At 45.5% G+C, this 23242-nt stretch overlaps 1 protein-coding gene across 1 annotated transcript in view; it reads right to left on the bottom strand.

Moving 5' to 3' along the window:
* LOC110520435 (immunoglobulin superfamily member 3) overlaps window positions 1-23242 on the bottom strand; it is a 133392-nt gene that overhangs the window by 95687 nt on the left and 14463 nt on the right. Inside the window, exon 2 of the mRNA XM_021597754.2 lies at window positions 7556-7933. Within this exon, the coding sequence (XP_021453429.1) occupies window positions 7556-7933 (378 nt within the window). The remainder of the gene's footprint in view (window positions 1-7555; window positions 7934-23242) is intronic.

Raw genomic sequence — 23242 nt, 5'->3', positions numbered from 1 at the left:
AGTACCGTGTGGTGAAAAACACAGACACGGAAACAAACACCCACCAACAAACAGTGAAACCCAGGCTACCTAAGTATGATTCTCAATCAGAGACAACTGATGACACCTGCCTCTGATTGAGAACCATACTAGGCCGAAACATAGAAATCCCAAAATCATAGAAAAACAAACAGACTGCCCACCCCAACTCACGCCCTGACCACACTAAATAATGACAAAACAAAGGAAATGAAGGTCAGAACGTGACAGCACCCACCCCCCCAAAGGTGCGGACTCCAGCCGCAAAACCTTAACCTATAGGGGAGGGTCTGGGTGGGCATCTGTCCGCGGTGGCGGCTCTGGCGCGGGACGCGGACCCCACTTCACCACAGTTTTTCTCCGCCTCACTGTTCGCCTCCGTGGCCTCCTAAACACAGCGACCCGTGTCTTGCAACCTTGCAGTTAACTAGTCCAACGCAATAACGACCTGCCTCTCTCTCATTGCACTCCTAGACTGCCTGTTACGCGAATGCAGTAGGCCAAGTTAAGTTGCTAGCTAGCATTAAACTTATCTTATAAAAAACAATCAATGATAATCACTAGTTACCTACACATGGTTGATGATATTACTAGATATTATCTAGCGTGTCCTGCGTTGCATATAATCTGACTGAGCCTACAAGTATCTAAGTATCTGACTGAGCGGTGGTAGGCAGAAGCAGGCGTGTAAACATTCATTCAAACAGCATTTTCGTAAGTTTTGCCAGCAGCTCTTCGTTGTGAGTCAAGCGCTGCGCTGTTTATGACTTCAAGCCTATCAACTCCCGATATGAGGCTGGTGTGACCGGTATCGGCTTTTATGGTCCTCCAATAATCGGTATCGGCATTGAAAAATCATAATCGGTCGACCTCTAAAACAGACAATTTCTCAACTGGCAGCTTCATTAAATAGTACACACAAAACACCACTCTCCACATAAACAGTGAAGAGGCGACTCCGAGATGCTGGCCTTCTAGGAAGAGTTGCAAAGAAAAATAATCATAGGCAGTAGGCATGGCATTAACCTTAATAGTCATATCAGGCACAGACTATTTAAAACGCGCCCCTATAGCACCAGCTGCATTGTAGGTAGTACCCGGCGGGATCTAACCAATTAGACTGAGCCAGGAAGAAGGGCTCATCATTTCTCCATCACACACGGTTTTTCCCCCATATCTCTCTCTCTTGCGCTCTCCATTTCCCTCCTCTATCTTTCCCATCAAATCATTCTCTCTATCAGTCACACTCTACATACTATAACTAGCCCCTTCAGCCAATGGGTAGATAAGATAAAACAGGCACATGTGAGTGAGAGAACGTGCTACATTCATGTCCAGCAAATTAAGCAAATGTAGTAAAGGAGCGATCTGTCATACTCTGCTCTGTGCCTGTGAGAGCACTGTAATGATCCACTCTATAGAGGAGTACAGTAGATGTGTGCATGGTCTGTGTCTGTGAGAGCACCGTAATGATCCACTCTATAGCGGAGTACAGTAGATGTATGTATGGTCTGTGTCTGTGAGAGCGTATGTATGGTCTGTGTCTGTGAGAGCACCGTAATGATCCACTCTATAGAGACCTTAGTGCTGCTTTTGATACCATCGATCACCACATTCTTTTGGAGAGACTGGAAACCCAAATTGGTCTACATGGACAAGTTCTGGCCTGGTTTAGATCTTATCTGTCAGAAAGGTATCAGTTTGTCTCTGTGAATGGTTTGTCCTCTGACAAATCAACTGTCAATTTTGGTGTTCCTCAAGGTTCCGTTTTAGGACCACTATTGTTTTCACTATATATTTTACCTCTTGGGGATGTCATTCGAAAACATAATGTTAACTTTCACTGCTATGCGGATGACACACAGCTGTACATTTCAATGAAACATGGTGAAGCCCCAAAATTGCCCTCGCTAGAAGCATGTGTTTCAGACATAAGGAAGTGGATGGCTGCAAACGTTCTACTTTTAAACTCGGACAAAACAGAGATGCTTGTTCTAGGTCCCAAGAAACAAAGAGATCTTCTGTTGAATCTGACAATTAATATTAATGGTTGTACAGTCGTCTCAAATAAAACTGTGAAGGACCTCGGCGTTACTCTGGACCCTGATCTCTCTTTTGAAGAACATATCAAGACTGTTTCAAGGACAGCTTTTTTCCCATCTACGTAACATTGCAAAAATCAGAAACTGTCTGTCCAAAACTGATGCAGAAAATGTAATCCACGCTTTTGTCACTTCTAGGTTAGACTACTGCCATGCTCTACTTTCCGGGTACCCGGATAAAGCACTAAATAAACTTCAGTTAGTGCTAAATATGGCTGCTAGAATCCTGACTAGAACCAAAAAATGTGATCATATTACTCCAGTGCTAGCCTCGCTACACTGGCTTCCTGTCAAGGCAAGGGTTGATTTCAAGGTTTTACTGCTAACCTACAAAGCATTACATGGGCTTGCTCCTACCTATCTCTCTGATTTGGTCCTGCCGTACATACCTACACGTACGCTACGGTCACAAGACGCAGGCCTCCTAATTGTCCCTAGAATTTCTAAGCAAACAGCTGGAGGCAGGGCTTTCTCCTATAGAGCTCCATTTTTATGGAATGGTCTGCCTATCCATGTGAGAGACGCAAACTCGGTCTCAACCTTTAGGTCTTTACTGAAGACTCATTTCTTCAGTGGGTCATATGATTGAGTGTAGTCTGGCCCAGGAGTGTGAAGGTGTATGGAAAGGCTTCTGGAACAAGGAACCGCCCTTGCTGTCTCTGCCTGACCGGTTCCCCTCTTTCCACTGGGATTCTCTGCCTCTAACCCTATTACAGGGCTTGAGTCACTGGCTTCCTAGGGCTCTTTCATACCGTCCCTAGGAGGGATAAATCACTTGAGCGGGTTGAGTCACTGATGTGATCTTCCTGTCTGGGTTGGCGCCCCCCTTGGGTTGTGCCATGGCGGAGATCTTTGTGGGCTATACTCTGCCTTGTCTCAGGATGGTAAGTTGGTGGTTGAAGATATCCCTCTAGTGGTGTGGGGGCTGTGCTTTGGCAAAGTGGGTGGGGTTATATTCTTCCTGTTTGGCCCTGTCCGGGGGTGTCATCGGATGGGGCCACAGTGTCTCCTGACCCCTCCTGTCTCAGCCTCCAGTATGTATGCTGCAGTAGTTTATGTGTCGGGGGGCTAGGGTCAGTTTGTTATATCTGGAGTACTTTTCCTGTCCTATCCGGTGTTCTGTGTGAATTTAAGTATGCTCTCTCTAATTCTCTCTTTCTCTCTTTCTTTCTCTCTCTAGGAGGACCTGAGCCCTAGGACCATGCCTCAGGACTACCTGACATGATGACTCCTTGCTGTCCCCAGTCCACCTGGCTGTGCTGCTGCTCCAGTTTCAACTGTTCTGCCTTTGATTATTATTATTTGACCATGCTGGTAATTTTGAACATTTGAACAACTTGGCCATGTTCTGTTATAATCTCCACCCGGCACAGCCAGAAGAGGACTGGCCACCGCTCATAGCCTGGTTCCTCTCTAGGTTTCTTCCTAGGTTTTGGCCTTTCTAGGGAGTTTTTCCCAGCCACCATGCTTCTACACCTGCATTGCTTGCTGTTTGGGGTTTTAGGCTGGGTTTCTGTACAGCACTTTGAGATATCAGCTGATGTACGAAGGGCTATATCAATAAATTTGATTTGATTTAGAGGAGTACAGTAGATGTATGTATGGTCTGTGTCTGTGAGAGCACCGTAATGATCCACTCTATAGAGGAGTACAGTAGATGTATGTATGGTCTGTGTCTGTGAGAGCACTGTAATGATCCACTCTATAGAGGAGTACAGTAGATGTATGTATGGTCTGTGTCTGTGAGAGCACTGTAATGATCCACTCTATAGAGGAGTACAGTAGATGTATGAATGGTCTGTGTCTGTGAGAGCACCGTAATGATCCACTCTATAGAGGAGTACAGTAGATGTATGAATGGTCTGTGTCTGTGAGAGCACCGTAATGATCCACTCTATAGAGGAGTACAGTAGATGTATGAATGGTCTGTGTCTGTGAGAGCACCGTAATGATCCACTCTATAGAGGAGTACAGTAGATGTATGAATGGTCTGTGTCTGTGAGAGCACTGTAATGATCCACTCTATAGAGGAGTACAGTAGATGTATGAATGGTCTGTGTCTGTGAGAGCACTGTAATGATCCACTCTATAGAGGAGTACAGTAGATGTATGTATGGTCTGTGTCTGTGAGAGCACTGTAATGATCCACTCTATAGAGGAGTACAGTAGATGTACAGTATGAGTGGGCTGTGTTTAGACAGGCAGCCAAATTCTGACCTATCAGATCAGCTCTGAAAAATATCTGATGTGATAGTTCAAAACTCGTGTTGTTGGAAAAAAGGATTAGAATTGGGCTGCCTGTGTGAACGCAGCCAGAGTGACTAAGACTACCGTGGTCTTGAATGTGAGTGTTTTTGAGCCACATGGCTGAGTAGGAGAAGAGCAGTCTGCTGTTTGTCCCTGTTCTCACACAAGTGCCTTGGACACACTCACACACAGGCTGGTGCGTGGGACATGCATGGGAACACACACACACACACACACACACACACACACACACACACACACACACACACACACACACACACACACACACACACACACACACACACACACACACACACACACACAGTAGGACCAATGTTCCCTCAATTTTTTTTTTTATCACTGAGCAAATTTCTGGTCTGCTGAGAGCAAACTGGAAAGTTGTGAAAATTCTGTGCAACTTCCGGCATGTGTTTACTGTGACCACTAAGGCTGTACCCTCTTTAACTTTGTTTTAACAGTGGTCAAGTAGGCTACTGTGGCTATTTGATTATAATGTAGGCCTACCATCAAAAACAATGGAGAAAATGCATCCCATAACATTTTAAAATGGAAATAACTGTTATATCATTCAGCCTACAGTAGCAGCCAATGTGTGGTGTTCAATGCAGGCTTACATTCAGTGAGAAAAAAACCCATGCAGGGTTTGACATCAACCTGTTTATCCACTTGTCCTTCAGACAAGGAGGTGACTGAAAATGTTGTTGTGTTTGATGCAAGAAACCACAAAATAAGCTACCCTCCGCCTTTTGGCTACTTAGCTTATTCAAGCCTTTCTCAAAATACAACACTGCCCCTTTAAGACAAAAACAAGCTCTTTACCCAACTGGCTTTTCAAAGATTTTGTGCTCTCGTAGGAAGCAATCACTCCCCTATTGCTGACTACAAAATGATCCAGAACTGGGCTAACTCATTAACTAGAAAAGGATATGAACAAATGTACAAACGTCGCAACATGCATCTCTGGCTTTGATCTCAAAACAAGCGCATCTCCTCACAACCGCTGATGCTGTAAAAACAGTCCAGTTCAAAGTGAATGGCACAGATCCATATATGGCAATGGTCTATTTGCATACAGGCCTGATTGGTTATGGCACACAGGTCTGTGTAGAGTTTGTGCTGTCAATGCAATAGAATCCTACTCCTATTCCTTCTCTTGAGTGGTTAGTTTTGCATACTAAGTCTTGCGTAGTTCGTTTTGTTTCAGTATGTTGCATTGAAAGTAGCAAATATTACGTTGGTTCATCACAATTCCCACAGTAAAGGGAAATGTTGATTGTGTAAAGGCGGAAAACTATAGAAATTACAGTGAAGTTCAATCTCGTGCTTCTCTGCGCGCTGATATTTATTCTGTGTGGCAGTCCCGTGGAGCAGCATGTACTCATGCAGCTTAGAGGGGACATTGGGTAGGACCATTCCACGCTGTTGGATTTTTATCATGAGCTAATGTGTAGGATACACACAATCTGGCTACACACAATCTGGCACATGGAACAAACACGGACGCGCATGCGCACACAGACACGCACACACTCACACTGGTGTATGGAACAAACACACAGACAGGCTGGTACGTCCACACTCCGAAAGTCAAAAAAGTTACTAATATTTTGAATTTATTTCCAGTTATTTTCAATAACTTGTTGGTGCTTTGATGAGTTGATTAGAAATTGGGCGCCAGTTTGTTCAGTTAGCCCACGCAACACAGTCACATGTAGACTCATGTCTCATTAGAAAAGGTGTGAGAGACACAGTGTGGTATCATCTTTCTGAACAATCAGCCACACACACGGCCCAGGTGATATATTCTACTGCACACACAATAGACACACCTCACTCAAACAACGTTGATCAAGTATCAGACAGGCCAGGTGCGCTGCAGATAACCTTCCCCGTGGACAGAGAGGATACATTGTTCTACTTGCATAAATCAGTCTCACAGAGCCAATTGTGACAGAGAGGACACTGATCACTGTGTGTCACCGTCCTTTACTTAGCAACCACACTGATTACTCAGTTTTCCTCCTATCAACTTATATCCCCCACTTATCCCTCCCACCCTCACTCTCTCCAATACTTCCTCCTATTCTCTGATTAGATAGCCAACTTCCCTCCTGTCCTGTGACATCACTGGTGAGATACACACTTCCTGCTTCGAGACGAGAATGTTCTTCGTTCCCAAACAGTGAACTGATACAGAGAGAGGGTGAGAGAAAAAGAAGGAGTTTGAGAGAGAGTGAAAGAGGGGGAGGCAGTGGGTAGAAGACAGGGTATTGCGTATCTGGACGCGTGCAGCTGCTGAGAGACGGGCATGAGGGGAGGGAGGGATAAGAACCCTGTAACATCCCCCTGACCATGGGGAACTGGGCTAAGATTATAGACACACACTCTATAAATACAGTATGTTATCAGCAGCACCATTTTGCAGTGCTTTACGCCTGAGCCTTGCCCCACATTCAAAGCATACCGTGCATACTGCTGCAAGGCCACCAATGTACTATAGTTAGTACAGGGGCTTTTACGCTGCTGCCCCACCCAACACATATTCAGAGGGAAATGATGAAAAATACTGATAAATATAAGTCTGGGTCTATTAAGCAATGTACACCCGGCTAACAGTGACAAACTAAAATCAGATATAATGGCACATCAACTACACTTCATTAGTCTATCAACTCTCTATTAACATAACTGAGGTTACTCCCATGAGCGCCTGGCGTGACCTCTGACCCCTTTCTCAGTGCAAGGCCACCAGCATCAGGGATGAAGACATGACGGGAACCAGATTCCGACCTGGGAGCGGAATTCTCAACCATACCAGCTGTGTGTGTGTGTGTGTGTGTGTGTGTGTGTGTGTGTGTAACAGAGGAACAGATGCTGGTGACAGACACACACACACACAGAGTGTGCTAATAAAACAATGCACAGAGGGAGGGGATGTGGGGGTGAGAGTGGGGCGAGGCACGACTTTCCCTGACCAAAGACTCGCTGATCCAGCCAGCCACACCCTCAATGACTAGGCCTACCCCATCTAAAATCAGTCCCTGATTACAGGGGAACAATGAAAGAAAACGCAGTGAAATTGTTGTCGAGGTCCAGAGTTGAGTTTGAGGGCTCTAGGGGATAGTGTGCCATTTAGAACACAGCCGTGTGATGTAACATGGACTCACCGGTGAGGTTGGTGCGGGCGCTGTAGGAGCCGAGGTACTGTCCATCTGTGTTGGGGGTGTAACACTCAAACAGCCCCTGGTCTCTGGCCTGGACCTTGGTGATGTGGAGCAGGGCTGAGTCCCTGGTCAGCCTCTCGACCCAGATCTCCTTACTGTTGACCCTCTGGGCGTACACCGCATACGCATAGTTGGACTGGGCCGTGCTCACAATGCGGATCTCGCGGTCGGGCACCGAGGTCAGGTACATGGACCACTCAAAGTCCTGCTCCACGCCCTCCTTGTAACCAGTCACGTTGCACCAGATGGTCACGTGACTGCCCTCCGTCCGTACAAGTGGTCCGCTCTGAACGGTCACTACCCTTTGGGCCACGCTCACGCCTGATAGGGGGGCGAGGGGGAGACAGAAGGAGAGGGGGAGACAGAAATAACATTAGTTACAAAACTGCTGTTAAAACATTTTGCATCCTGGGAGCTTCAGTTCCAGCACTCTCCCAAGATGAACAGAGTCAACATGACAGGTCCACTCAGTGTCCTGAAGAAAGCCCTGTAGTGCCAGACAGTCTACTCACACAGCCTATCATTAGAACAGCTGTAAAAGAGGTCAGTCGCAGGTTGTTAAAACACTGACTGGCAGCCCATGAACCACACATTACCGGGTTGAGGAGGTCACGCTCCACACACACTCACACACACACGCACACACACACACACACACACCAGGGGGTGATGCTGTGTAATACAAGGATGCTATTTCAGTTCTTGGTGGAGGACATGGATGTCTGTAAACATCTGTGGTCAGTTTCAGCTGGGGAAGATCACAGTACAGTCCAGACACAGCATTGAGAGAAAACATAGAGCAGACAACACATAAAATCACAAACACACACACACACACACACACACACACACACACACCGCAGACAGAGGCGGACAAGACACTGCCTCCTGTCTGAATGAACAACTGGGGAACACAGCAGTGTTTGTGTGTGTGTGTGTGTGTGTGTGTGTGTGTTCAACAGAGTGGATGAGAGTCTGAGAGGATGTGTGTCTGTAGACACAATGGACTGCATTAATATTTCAATAACTTCCTCTCTCCCTTGTTCCAACATCCTCTCTCCGTCTCAGTAATTTCTCTCACACTTTCATTCCGCCCTTTTTTTAACTGTCATGACTGCGTGTGTGTGTGTGTGTTGCCTATAAAAGGTTATCTAGTTGAAAATCAACAAACCTCAGTGAGTGCTCAGTGAGTCGGCAAAATGAGAGAAAATGGACAACATTTATTTCTGTGCGTGTGTAATATGTGTGCGTGTGGGTTTGCTTCTGTTTTCTTCATCTTGTTTCCATCCTTCCTGAGCTTGGTGTTGTGATCCTTTGTCTTTTCTTCCCATTTGGCCTCACGAAAGGGTTACATATGTCTGATTTCTTTCCAGTTTAAATGGATTTCAATTCAATGAGAACAGCTTTTCAGAAGAAAAAAAATATATGTCAAAATGTATCACTCCAAGGCTTCACATATCCAATGGACCCCAATAAGATAGATCTGCCCATGAATGTACAGGCAGGAGATTTAAACACAGCCCCAGAGAGAGAGAGAGAGAGAGAGAGAGAGAGAGAGAGAGAGAGAGAGAGAGAGAGAGAGAGAGAGAGAGAGAGAGAGAGAGAGAGAGAGAGAGAGAGAGAGAGAGAGAGAGAGAGAGAGAGAGAGAGAGAGAGAGAGAGAGAGAGAGAGAGAGAGAGAGAGAGAGAGAGAGAGAGAGAGAGAGAGAGAGAGAGACAGACAGACAGACAGACAGACAGACAGACAGACAGACAGACAGACAGACAGACAGACAGACAGACAGACAGACAGACAGACAGACAGACAGACAGACAGACAGACAGACAGACAGACAGACAGACAGACAGACAGAGAGACAGGCAGAGAGACAGGCAGAGAGACAGGCAGAGAGACAGGCAGAGAGACAGGCAGAGAGAGAGAGAGAGAGAGAGAGAGAGAGACAGACAGACAGACAGACAGACAGACAGACAGACAGACAGACAGACAGACAGACAGACAGGCAGGCAGGCAGGCAGGCAGAGAGACAGGCAGAGAGACAGGCAGAGAGACAGACAGAGAGACAGAGAGACAGAGAGACAGAGAGAGACACACACACAGACAGAGAAAGAGAGAGACACACACACAGACAGAGAAAGAGAGAGACACCGAAATAGAGAGACGACCAGCCAGAGAGAGAGGGGGATGCCTCCAGGAACTAACCCATCTTGTCAAAATAATCTTCAATAAATGTGTGATCATGGAATAAGTCACTGGTTTGAAAGTGAGAAGTTGTTGTCGTCGCCCTACATTTATCTGTTCCCCTCCTCTTTCTGTCCTCTCTCTTGAACTCTCTGTGGCTGTGTTGGCTCTCAGTGAGACATTAACATTATAGTGGAGCATTAGTGACCAGGGCACCGTCATGGTCCTGTATCACTGATCACTGTATCACTGATGCTCACATTACTGCTGCCCTGGTCCTGTATCCCTGATGCTCACATTACTGCTGCCCTGGTCCTGTATCACTGATGCTCACATTACTGCTGCCCTGGTCCTGTATCACTGATGCTCACATTACTGCTGCCCTGGTCCTGTATCCCCGATGCTCACATTACTGATGCCCTGGTCCTGCATCACTGATGCTCACATTACTGATGCCCTGGTCCTGTATCACTGATGCTCACATTACTGCTGCCCTGGTCCTGCATCACTGATGCTCACATTACTGCTGCCCTGGTCCTGCATCACTGATGCTCACATTACTGCTGCCCTGGTCCTGTATCCCCGATGCTCACATTACTGCTGCCCTGGTCCTATATCACTGATGCTCACATTACTGCTGCCCTGGTCCTGTATCACTGATGCTCACATTACTGATGCCCTGGTCCTGCATCACTGATGCTCACATTACTGCTGCCCTGGTCCTGTATCACTGATGCTCACATTACTGCTGCCCTGGTCCTGTATCACTGATGCTCACATTACTGCTGCCCTGGTCCTGTATCACTGATGCTCACATTACTGCTGCCCTGGTCCTATATCACTGATGCTCACATTACTGATGCCCTGGTCCTGCATCACTGATGCTCACATTACTGCTGCCCTGGTCCTGTATCACTGATGCTCACATTACTACTGCCCTGGTCCTGTATCACTGATGCTCACATTACTGCTGCCCTGGTTCTGTATCACTGATGCTCACATTACTGCTGCCCTGGTCCTGCATCACTGATGCTCACATTATTGATCATGATTAGGCTGCCCTGGTCCTGTATCACTGATCATGATTAGGCTGCCCTGGTCCTGTATCACTGATCATGATTAGGCTGCTGCTACTCATACTGTTTGAGCACCAAACTATTATTCACCTTCCCCACCCGTCCCTCTGTTTCATTCTGTCAGGCTCTCCCTCTTTCTCCTCCTCGCTCCCTCTCGTCACTCTCTACCTCTCTCCGCATACACCCTCTAGCCTCCCTCCCTCTCGTCACTCTCTACCTCTCTCCTCATTCACCCTCTAGCCTCGCTCCCTCTCGTCACTCTCTACCTCTCTCCTCATACACCATCTAGCCTCGCTCCCTCACGTCACTTTTTACCTCTCTCCTCATACACCCTCTAGCCTCGCTCCCTCACGTCACTCTTTACCTCTCTCCTCATACACCCTCTAGCCTCACTCCCTCTCGTCACTCTCTACCTCTCTCCTCATAAACCCTCTAGCCTCGCTCCTACTCGTCAGTCTCTACCTTTCTCCTCATACACCCTCCAGCCTCCCTCCCTCTCGACCTCTCCTCTCATACACCCTCCATCCTTGCTACCCCTTCTCCATTCTCTCACTCCCTCCAGTCTCTCTTCCTTGTTTCTCTCTCTCGGATTCCTGTCTCTCCTCTGTGCCTCGCGGTTCTCTGCGTCTTTTCAGGCAGGGTTTAAGCGGCTCTGTGATACTTCAAAGCAGCCCGGCGCTCTGCAGGCTGTTTTGAGAGGCTGACAATGACATACCAAAACCTCCAGAATTCTAACTGATCACTCCATCCCTCCAACCTAATCCCTCTGTACCCACTATCTGGCTGTCTCTTCACCTCTGGCTGCCTCTTCACCTCTGGCTGCCTCGTCTTTATCACTAACTGCCCCTGGAACTGCTAGCGTTCATCTATAAGCCTTATAAAGCTGTGTCTCTACCCCTCTGACAGCTCTGTCTGTCTGTGTCTGTCTGTCTGTGTCTGTCTGTCTGTGTCTGTCTGTCTGTCTGTCTGTCTGTCTGTGTCTGTCTGTCTGTCTGTCTGTCTGTCTGTCTGTCTGTCTGTCTGTCTGTCTGTGTCTGTCTGTCAGTCATCCTCTCAAGTCTGTTCTCTGTTCAGGCGAAGGCAGGTAGTCACACATTCTTGCAGGCAATGACACTAAAAAGCTTTGAAACATCAACTAACATGCGCACACACATGCACTAAAAGAGGAAGCTGTAAAGAGGATTATATTGGTAGAGGGGGGGTTATACACTAATCCAATCATTTGTGGCTGGTGTCTTATCCACAGTGAAAGCATCATCTCACAGAACTGTACTGTTAACACTCACACACCACCGACTTACTCCAACCCTCACAGGATAATCTCACACACACACACACACACACACACACACAAAGGTGACACATCCATTCCACACCATAAATACAAACACGTTACGGCTGATCATATTTGAAGCAACATATCTTTTGTCATCCTGCTGGCATCAGTGGAGCCATAAGATGGTCCCGCTATCTCTCTCTCCTCCCTCAAGTAACATTTGTCACGTTTCCTAAACAACAGGTGTAGACTAACAGTGAAATATTTCCTTACGAGCCCTTCTCTACAATGCAGAGCGAAAAATATATGTTTTTTTCTATATGAATAAATACACAATGTGTAACAATAACTTGGCTATGTACACAGGGTAGCAGTACATCGATCCCTGGCCATCATTCCTCAGTATGCCCAGGTGAATCTATTTCTGTCACAGAATGGACCACACCACGGACTAATGATCACAACACAATCCCAGTCCCGTCTCAACTCCTCCACCAAACACTTATAGGGGTAAGAACAATGAGAGGAAATGTGGGGTAAAGGCAACTGGAGGCAGTGTGAAAAAGGAATATATTATTATAGAACAGAGATAAATCAATCAATGGGCTCTGCCTCAATCAGTGTCCTCAATCTCTCAACAGGGAGCCTCAGTCTCATCTGAAAGATCTGGAATCCTGTGAACATTCTCAGACAGAGAGAGGGGGGAGGGAGAGAGGGATGGGTGGATGGATGATAGAAAGAGGGGGATGAAGAGAAGGAGAAAGAGCAAAGATAGGCCAAAAAGTCTCCAGGGTGCTACATGATGGAGGCACACTGAAACATGATATGTTTACTTCACCGTGTGCTGGGGGTGTGCATATGTAAGTCTCACACTAGACTTGGGTTAAACCTTCTCCAAAATCAATCTGCCTCCCTCTCCCTATGGATCCCCTCAACATCATGCCCCTTTAACACCCATTAACACAGAGAAAGAGAGTGTGAGAGAAGGAAAGAGGGAGGGAGAGCGAAAGGGTGATTTTCATTTGAAAGAAATGGACCATGTTAGGCATCAATTCATTTCAGAGGACTGCAGAAGGAAGTCCTATTTCTCTCCATATTACATTTATATGGCCCTGGGTCCATATTAAGACGGCTCTTACATTACATCTATCCTTTCACCAGCACTACTCTGTGAGAAGCTGTGATGGAGACGGACAGGCAGGCAGGGACAGACAGACTCTCTCCGAGTCAGTATGGCACACACACACACACACACACACACACACACACACACACACACACACACACACACACACACACACACACACACACACACACACCATACAGTGGAGAACTTTCTAAATCCTAATATCGCTGAGCCTCGCACATTAAACCACTGTCTTTCCTGTAGTTTGTTGTTGTGCCAACGTAGGGGTGGTGCGCACACTAAACGATGTGGCACAGACATTTTGAATTGAATAACATTGCTTGTGAACTTCCGAGCTCGAACAATGACACTTTGGCTTTGGTTAAAGGCAAGTACAAACACATACTAGTTGTAGTCATGGCTCCTGCTGGAGAGTGCATTCTGGGTGATGTGAACCATCATCATCTGCATTCTTCTCTGGCGAGCTCTCATTGGCTATTGCTGATCACCGTTCTCAAAACTTGTTGTTGCACATCTCACACTACAAGAACATTGCAGATTTTGTGCCGATTAAATAAAAATGTTTGAACATTTTGGGACGTCTGAAACTGCTCAAAGATGAGATTGAGTCTTAAAATGAGCATCGGTGATGGCCGCGAGCCCCAAGTAGGTAATGACATGGGGATTTTGTCACTGATCTCAAAAACTTGTCTGGGACTACTAAAATGGGGCCAAAATCGTGTAGTGTACACCCGGCTTAAGAAAGAGTAGGAGGTGGCCTCCCGGGTGGTGCAGTGGTCTACGGCTCTGCATCGCAGAGACTCTGGGTTCGAGCCCAGGCTCTGTCGCAGCCGGGCCACGACCGGGAGGTCCATGGGGCGACGCACAATTGGCCTAGCGTCGTCCGGGTTAGGGAGGGTTTGGCCGGTCTCATCACGCACTAGCAACTCCTGTGGCGGGCCGGGCACAGTGCGCGCTAACCAAGGCTGCCAGGTGTACAGTGTTTCCACAGTGTTTCCTCCATATCTCTAGCCACTTTAAACAATGCTACCTAATATAATGTTTACATACCCTACATTATTCATCTCATATGTATACTTATATACTGTACTCTATATCATCTACTGCATCTTTATGTAATACATGTATCACTAGCCACTTTGTTTACATACTCATCTCATATGTATATACTGCACTCAATACCATCTACTGTATCTTGCCTATGCCGCTCTGTACCATCACTCATTCATATATCTTTATGTACATATTCTTTATCCCCTTACACTTGTATCTACAGTGCCTTGCGAAAGTATTCGGCCCCCTTGAACTTTGCGACCTTTTGCCACATTTCAGGCTTCAAACATAAAGATATAAAACTGTATTTTTTTGTGAAGAATCAACAACAAGTGGGACACAATCATGAAGTGGAACGACATTTATTGGATATTTAAAACTTTTTTAACAAATCAAAAACTGAAAAATTGTGCGTGCAAAATTATTCAGCCCCTTTACTTTCAGTGCAGCAAACTCTCTCCAGAAGTTCAGTGAGGATCTCTGAATGATCCAATGTTGACCTAAATGACTAATGATGATAAATACAATCCACCTGTGTGTAATCAAGTCTCTGTATAAATGCACCTGCACTGTGATAGTCTCAGAGGTCCGTTAAAAGCGCAGAGAGCATCATGAAGAACAAGGAACACACCAGGCAGGTCCGAGATACTGTTGTGAAGAAGTTTAAAGCCGGATTTGGATACAAAAAGATTTCCCAAGCTTTAAACATCCCAAGGAGCACTGTGCAAGCGATAATATTGAAATGGAAGGAGTATCAGACCACTGCAAATCTACCAAGACCTGGCCGTCCCTCTAAACTTTCAGCTCATACAAGGAGAAGACTGATCAGAGATGCAGCCAAGAGGCCCATGATCACTCTGGATGAACTGCAGAGATCTACAGCTGAGGTGGGAGACTCTGTCCATAGGACAACAATCAGTCGTATATTGCACAAATCTGGCCTTTATGGAAGAGTGGCAAGAAGAAAGCCATTTCTTAAAGATATCCATAAAAAGTGTCGTTTAAAGTTTGCCACAAGCCACCTGGGAGACACACCAAACATGTGGAAGAAGGTGCTCTGGTCAGATGAAACCAAAATTGAACTTTTTGGCAACAATGCAAAACGTTATGTTTGGCGTAAAAGCAACACAGCTGAACACACCATCCCCACTGTCAAACATGGTGGTGGCAGCATCATGGTTTGGGCCTGCTTTTCTTCAGCAGGGACAGGGAAGATGGTTAAAATTGATGGGAAGATGGATGGAGCCAAATACAGGACCATTCTGGAAGAAAACCTGATGGAGTCTGCAAAAGACCTGAGACTGGGACGAAGATTTGTCTTCCAACAAGACAATGATCCAAAACATAAAGCAAAATCTACAATGGAATGATTCAAAAATAAACATATCCAGGTGTTAGAATGGCCAAGTCAAAGTCCAGACCTGAATCCAATCGAGAATCTGTGGAAAGAACTGAAAACTGCTGTTCACAAATGCTCTCCATCTAACCTCACTGAGCTCGAGCTGTTTTGCAAGGAGGAATGGTAAAAAAATTCAGTCTCTCGATGTGCAAAACTGATAGAGACATACCCCGAGCGACTTACAGCTGTAATCGCAGCAAAAGGTGGCGCTACAAAGTATTAACTTGAGGGGGCTGAATAATTTTGCACGCCCAATTTTTCAGTTTTTGATTTGTTAAAAAAGTTTGAAATATCCAATAAATGTCGTTCCACTTCATGATTGTGTCCCACTTGTTGTTGATTCTTCACAAAAAAATAAAGTTTTATATCTTTATGTTTGAAGCCTGAAATGTGGCAAAAGGTCGCAAAGTTCAAGGGGGCCGAATACTTTCGCAAGGCACTGTATGAGGTAGTAGTTTTGGAATTGTTAGCTAGATTACTTGTTGGTTATTACTGCATTGTCAGAACTAGAAGCACAAGCATTTCACTACACTCGCATTAACATCTGCTAACCATGTGTATGTGACAAATAAAATTTGATTTCATTTGACATTGGTGCAGCTGGCTTCCGGGTTGGATGCACGCTGTGTTAAGAAGCAGTGCGGCTTAGTTGGGTTGTGTTTCGGAGGACACATGGCTTTTGACCTTCGTCTGTTCTGAGCCCGTACGGGAGTTGTAGCGATGAGACAAGAGTAAGATACTAACAATCGGATACCACGAAATTGGGGAGAAAAGGGGGTAAAATTCAACAAGAAAAAAAGAGAGAGTAGGTGATGAGATCTCAACTTTAGCCTTTACATGACTCATAATTTATCATCCACATCCATCTGAGTGGTAATAATCATGTCTATCAGGGTCTGGAAGTAATGTCCTGGGTCCACCTGCCAAGTTGGCAAGGGAATGTTCCCTACCTGCCAAAGAAACTCACCCAGGTGGTACAGAGGCAGCTAAAAGCTTTGGGAAAAATGTATGTAAATTCACATGTATGAAAAAATTATACCCTTTTTAAAAAATCAACCACACAACTTTACCCTTATCAAAACCATGAAAATCCTAGCCTAATTGACATCTGTTCCAAAAGATTTGGAAGGGAGAGATAGGCCATAGGTATGGCAAAGCTGTAAATGGGCATTATGTGGGTTTATGAGGAAGCCAAACGATCACAATCCAACTGAGATATCTCAGCCGCAGAGTTTCTAAACCAAGAGGCGCAGCATCGTGAGACTTCTGGAAAGCTAGCGAAGCAGACACGGCAGACCGGACCAGACCAGTTTGAGAAGTCAATGGGAGAAGTAAAACAAATATTCCTCAAAATCTACTGGCAGAACAAAGACAAAGATTGGAGCAAATGTCACTTCCTATCGAGGGAAAAATGGCTCTGGCTCCCAAAACTCCCATGAAGTTCTGCGACCCAAGTTGCAACTGACTGGCCTAGTTAAATAAAGGTTCAATTGAAAAATAAATGAATGGGGATCCTAATGAAATAAATTCTAAATAAAATACATACTTTATAGTATTTTGCGTGTGTGTGACTGTGCAGCAGTGCTTGATGTTCCTTGTACCCTCTGGCTGCTGTCTCTGTTCTTGCTCAGAGGTTGGACCTCAGCCACAACACAACTGGTTATCAAAACTCATCCTCAGCCTTTCTCTCCCTCTCTCATCTATTCTTCCTTTCTTTTTCCTGCCCCCCTTTTCTCTATACCCTTGTCTTTCCCCCATTTCCTCTCTGTGCACCATGTTGAGATAAGGTAATAGCAGACATGATGATCTGGTCCTCTCTCTCAGCCTGGCCTTGTTGGTGGCTGCAGTAAGCCGGAGGGGGCGAGAGGGAGGTACTGGGGATTGCTCAACGGACTGAAATTACTGAGCTGAAACACAAGGGCCCTTTCCCCCTCAGCCTCTCCCTCCATTTGTCTCTCTTTCTGCCTGTGTATGTCTTCTTCTTTCTCGCTGTTTTTCCTTCCCTCTCTGTTTCCCCTCTCCATTAGCTCAGGAACAGGCTGTAATGGTTAGGGGTGAGGGTTAGAAGTCAGTCAACACAGTGCTCTGCCCGCTTGTCTTTAACTGGCCTGTGATGTTGGGTAAATAACACAGTGTGCTGCTGGACTGCTCTGCTGTGGGCCTCAAGTGCTTTGAAGCTGGCTGTGAAAACACCCTCTCAGTCCCACACTGAGGCTCAATCCCAATACCCCCGCCCCATCCTTATCCCTCCCCCTCATTTTCAAGTGCCCCTTGGTGGGACAGTGTCCCTCAAACTGAGCAACTATTGGTAGGGAGAGAACCCTTTATTTTTGTTATTTATCTAGGCAAGCCAGTTAAGAATAAATTCTTATTTACAATGACAGCCAACCGGGGAACAGTGTGTTAACGGCCTTGTTCAGGAGCAGAATGACAGATTTTTACCTCAGCTCAGGGATTCAATCCAGCAACCTTTTGGTTACTGGCCCAATGCTTTAATCACTAGGCTACCTACCTTAGCTGACCCCAATGGCGACAGATATTCTTACTAGGGTCCGACGCAACATAAAATACATTACAGACAAGACGACAATTTCCATACATTTAAAAACATTGACATGTAGTGCGCATGTGTGTGTGTTTCTGTGTGGGTGCATCTAACAGTTACACACACAATGCCTTCAGAAAGTATTCATACCCATTGGCATTTTGTTGGGTTACAACCTGAAATCAAAAATCGATTCTCACCCATCTACACAAAATACCCCATAATGACAAAGTGAAAACATGTTTAGAAATTTTTGCAATTTATTGAAAATGATATACAGAAATCTTGTTTACACTGAACAAAAATATAAACGCAACATACAACAATTTCAAAGATTTTACTGAGTTACAGTTCATATAAGGAAATCAGTCAATTGAAATGAATTCATTAGGCCCTAATCTATGGATTTCACATGACTGGGAATACAGATATGCATCTGTTGGTCACCGATACCTTAAAAAAGGTAGGAGCATGGATCAGATAACCAGTCATCTGGTATGACCACCATTTGCCTCATGCAACACGACACAACTCCTTCGCAAATAATTGATCAGGCTGCTGATAGTTAAATAGTTAACCAATTGCTACTCGGACTAACTATTTAGCAGTCTTACGGCATCGGGGAAGAAGCTGTTCAGGGTCCTGTTGGTTCCAGACTTGGTGCATCGGTACCGCTAGCTGTGTGATAGCAGAGAGAACAGTGTATGACTTGGGTGGCTGGAGTCTGACAATTTTTAGGGCCTTCCTCTTTTTTTTCTTTTCCCCCCCTTTATTTAACCAGGTAGGCTAGTTGAGAACAAGTTCTCATTTACAACTGCAACCTGGCCAAGATAAAGCAAAGCAGTGCGACAAAAACAACCGAGTTACATGGGGATAAACAAACGAACAGTCAATAACACAATAGAAAAATCTATATATAGTGTGTGCAAATGTAGTAAGATTGGGGAGGTAAGGCAATAAACAGGCCATAGTGGCGAAATAATTACAAATTAGCATTAACACTGGAGTGAGACGTGCAGATGATGATGTGCAAGTAAAGATACTGGGGTACAAAATAGCAAATATATATATATATATATATATATATATATATATATATATATATATGGGGATGAGGTAGTTGGATGGGCTATTTACAGATCGGTAAGCTTCTCTGACAGCTGATGCTTGAAGTTAGTGAGGGAGATATGGGTCTCCAGTTTCAATGATTTTTGCAATTCGTTCCAGTCATTGGCAGCAGAGAACTGGAAGGAAATGTGGCCAAAGAGGTGTTGGCTTTGGGGATGACTAGTGAAATGAGCTGAGATAAGGTGGGGATTTACCTAGCAAAGACTTATAGATGACCTGGAGCCAGTGGGTTTGGCGACGAATATGTAGTGAGGGCCAGCCAACAAGAGCATACAGGTCGCAGTGGTGGGTAGTATATGGGGCTTTACTGAAAAAACGGATAGCACTGTGATAGACTACATCCAATTTGCTGAGTAGTGTTGGAAGCTATTTTGTAAATGACATCGCGGAAGTCAAGGATCAGTAGGATAGTCAGTTTTACGAGGGTATGTTTGGCAGCATGAGTGAAGGAGGCTTTGTTGCGAAATAGGAAGATGATTCTAGATTTAATTTTGGGTTGGAGATGCTTAATGTGGGTCTGGAAGGAGTTTACAGTCTAACCAGACACCTAGGTATTTGTAGTTGTCCACATATTATAAGTCAGAACCGTCCAGAGTAGTGATGCTAGTCAGGTGCGGGCTGCGATCGGTTGAAGAACATGCATTTAGTTTTACTAGCATTTAAGAGCAGTTGGAGGCCACGGAAGAAGTGTTGTATGGCATTGAATATCATTTGGAGGTTTGTTAACACAGTGTCCAAAGAAGGGCCAGTGTCCTCTGCCACTGCCTGGTATAGAAATCCTGGACGGCAGGGAGCTCGGCCCCAGTGATGTACTGGGCCAAACACACTACCTTCTGTAGCGCCTTGCGGTCAGATGCCAAGAAATTGACTTAGCAAGCGGAGATGCAGCCTGTCAAGATGCTCTCAATGGTGCAGCTGTATAATTATCTTCTTGAGGATCTGAGGGCCCATGCAAAACCTTTTCAGCCTCCTGAGGGGGAAGAGGCATTGCCATGCCCTCTTCACAACTGTGTTGGTGTGTGTGGATCATGATAATTCCTTAGTGATGTGGACACAGAGGAACTTGAAGCTCTTGACCTGCTCCACTACAACCCCATCAATGTGGATGGGGGAGTGCTTGGTCCATGATCAGCTCCTTTGTATTGCTGACATTGAAGGAGTGGTTGTTGTCCTGGCACCACACTGCCAGATCTCTGACCTCCTCCCTGTGGGCAGTCTCATTGTTGTCAGTGATCAGGCCTACCACCGTCGTCTGCAAACTTAATGATGGTGTTGAAATCGTGTGCGGCCAAACAGTTGTGGGTGAACAGGGAGTACAGGAGGGGACAGGGCTATTGTGGTCTGCTTGAAACATGTACGTATTACAGACTGGGTCAGGGAGAAGTTGAAAATGTCAGTGAAGAAACTTGTTAGCTGGTCAGCGTATGCTCAGAGTAGGTTTTCTTGTAATCCATCTTGCCCTGAGGCCGTGTGAATGTTGACCTATTTAAAAGGTCTTACTCACATCGGCTACGGAGAGTGTGATCACACAGTCGTCCGGAACAGCTAGTGCTCTCATGCATGGTTCAGTGTTGCTAGCCACAAAGCGAGCATAGAAGGTATTTAGCTTGTCTGGTAGCCTTGCATCACTGGACAACTCGTGGCTGGGTTTCCCTTTGTAATCCATGATAGTTTGCAAGCCCTGCCATATCTGACGAGCATCAGAGCGAGCCGGTGTTGTGGAATTTGATATTGGAATGATTTATGCCAAATACAATATTCTTAGTTTTAGAGATGTTCAGGACCAGTTTTTTACTGGCCACCAATTTTCTGCCGAATGGTGTTGCAACAATGCATTTTGTGTGAAGAAAACCTTGTTGAACGCATCTTATAACTTTACTGAAGCAAAACACCACTGTTGACTTTCAATATAAAATGCTGTTGAAATGGTTTAAAACACAGATTTTTTTAATGGTCTGTGTTTGGAAAATGCAGATTTCTGAAAGCTAATGCGATGCCTGGTAAGTGTAAGCATTTGTCCATGCCTCTACCCATCCCATCCCAGAATGGATGAATAATTGAGAGAGATGGCGGGGAAGGATATGGTAATAAATGTAGTGTTTATGGCCAACTCACTCACCCATATAATAACACCTACTGCAGCACACAGGCAGTGTCTCAAACACACAACCACTTCTTTCTCTGCCCCCTGTCCTGTCCCGTCTGAAGCATCCCCCTCTGCCCCCCTTCCCCCAGTCCATTAATTCCATATATCCACCTGCTCCCCTGCCCTACAACACCATGGCAAAGAGATGGACTTAAAACGCTCCCTTTAACTCACAAACACACATACAGAACATCTACAAAAACAATTAAAGATTCAAACACATCTGCACAGTTTTGCTATCCAGGAACACACACACCCTCATCTGACGTGTATGTACAAACTCCAGACAGCTGCTAAAGTTAATGTAAAACTACACATCCCATCTTCAATCTTTTATAAGTATACAAACCCACACATTTAGCTGTAGATGTAAGTGTGTGTGTTAGAGATTGACAGCTTGCTCTCTCTCCCTATGTTTGTGCATTAATCCACAGATTGGAAAGGAACCCAATTAACTATTAATTAGGCTCTTCAAACAGACTTCTCTACTATTGTTCGTCATTCCAGCATTCAGGATGAAAAGTTAAGCAAAACCACACACACACACACACACACACACACACACACACACACACACACACACACACACACACGTTTTCCTCTTGAGTTTCAGGGAGAATCAGATCGGATGGGTGGGTTAGTTTAGCTCACGCCTATACTGACTATCTTCTTTTGTTTTCATCTGAAAACAGCAATGGCTGCCATGGGCATGTGTGTAAGTGTGGGGCTAACACTGGAGGGAGGTGTGTGGGATGGTGTGTGTGTGTGTCAGCGTCTGTGGATGTGCAGCAGGGGAGCTGTCTCCATAGTAACGCTGACGTCTCATGTGCATCCAACTGAGGCTATGTTTGGGTGGAGAATCCAGCGAGGAAGAGAGAGGAGTCTGGGTATGTAAACCCAGAGCATTGTGGGTGGATCTGGAGGAGTGGAATCTGGGCTACCCTGTTATCTAACAGAGCCCTGAGTAGGAGTTGCACATTTCTACTATTAGCTTACCCCCCTATAAATCCTAACCTTACCCATCAGAGGCAAACTGATCTTGGATCAGTATCTAGGGGACAACGTCATCCAACGTACCTATCTAAACCAGGGAGGAGAGAAGGGAGATCTTCAAAGAAGATGGTAGCTTATTGTGGTCTTTAAAGTACAGCAGGGGATGGGAGAACAGGGAGCTATTTATGCAAACCAGCCAAATCCATCAACATACCAGTTAAGACGTCTGCATGCTTCCCAACTGAAACAGTTTGGAAAAGTTTGTGCATATGTAACCCACAGCCTCGAATCGGTCTTATGTAATGGTGTTTTTTACAACGGAGAGTAGAGACTCCGAGCTACAAAATGGAAAATCACACACACTGCAGTTGAGGAACAATGGGAAAGTAATTATGCTTTGAAAGTTGATAAACTTGTAACCCCACTTTTTAGAGAATGATCCTTTAATGTTTTGGTACACCTACTGGAGAGCTCTTCTTTGTCTACACCTATTCAGCATCATTCACACGCTCTTAAGCCTTAGCCCAACCATCTCTTTAAGGATTCACATGTGAGGCCATGTGCTAAACAGAGTGAGTGTCACACCCTGACCATAGTTTGCTTTGTATGTTTCCGCGTATCGGCCGGGCTAGAGTGGGCATCGAGCCAAGTGCCATGAAGCCGGCTCTACGCAGTTGGTCTCCAGTGT

This window comes from Oncorhynchus mykiss, chromosome 3 (assembly GCF_013265735.2).
Source record: "Oncorhynchus mykiss isolate Arlee chromosome 3, USDA_OmykA_1.1, whole genome shotgun sequence".
NCBI classification, from domain to species: Eukaryota; Metazoa; Chordata; class Actinopteri; order Salmoniformes; family Salmonidae; genus Oncorhynchus; species Oncorhynchus mykiss.
The sequence above is the reverse complement of the archived record's forward strand: the minus strand, read 5'-3'. Positions and strand labels throughout refer to the sequence as shown.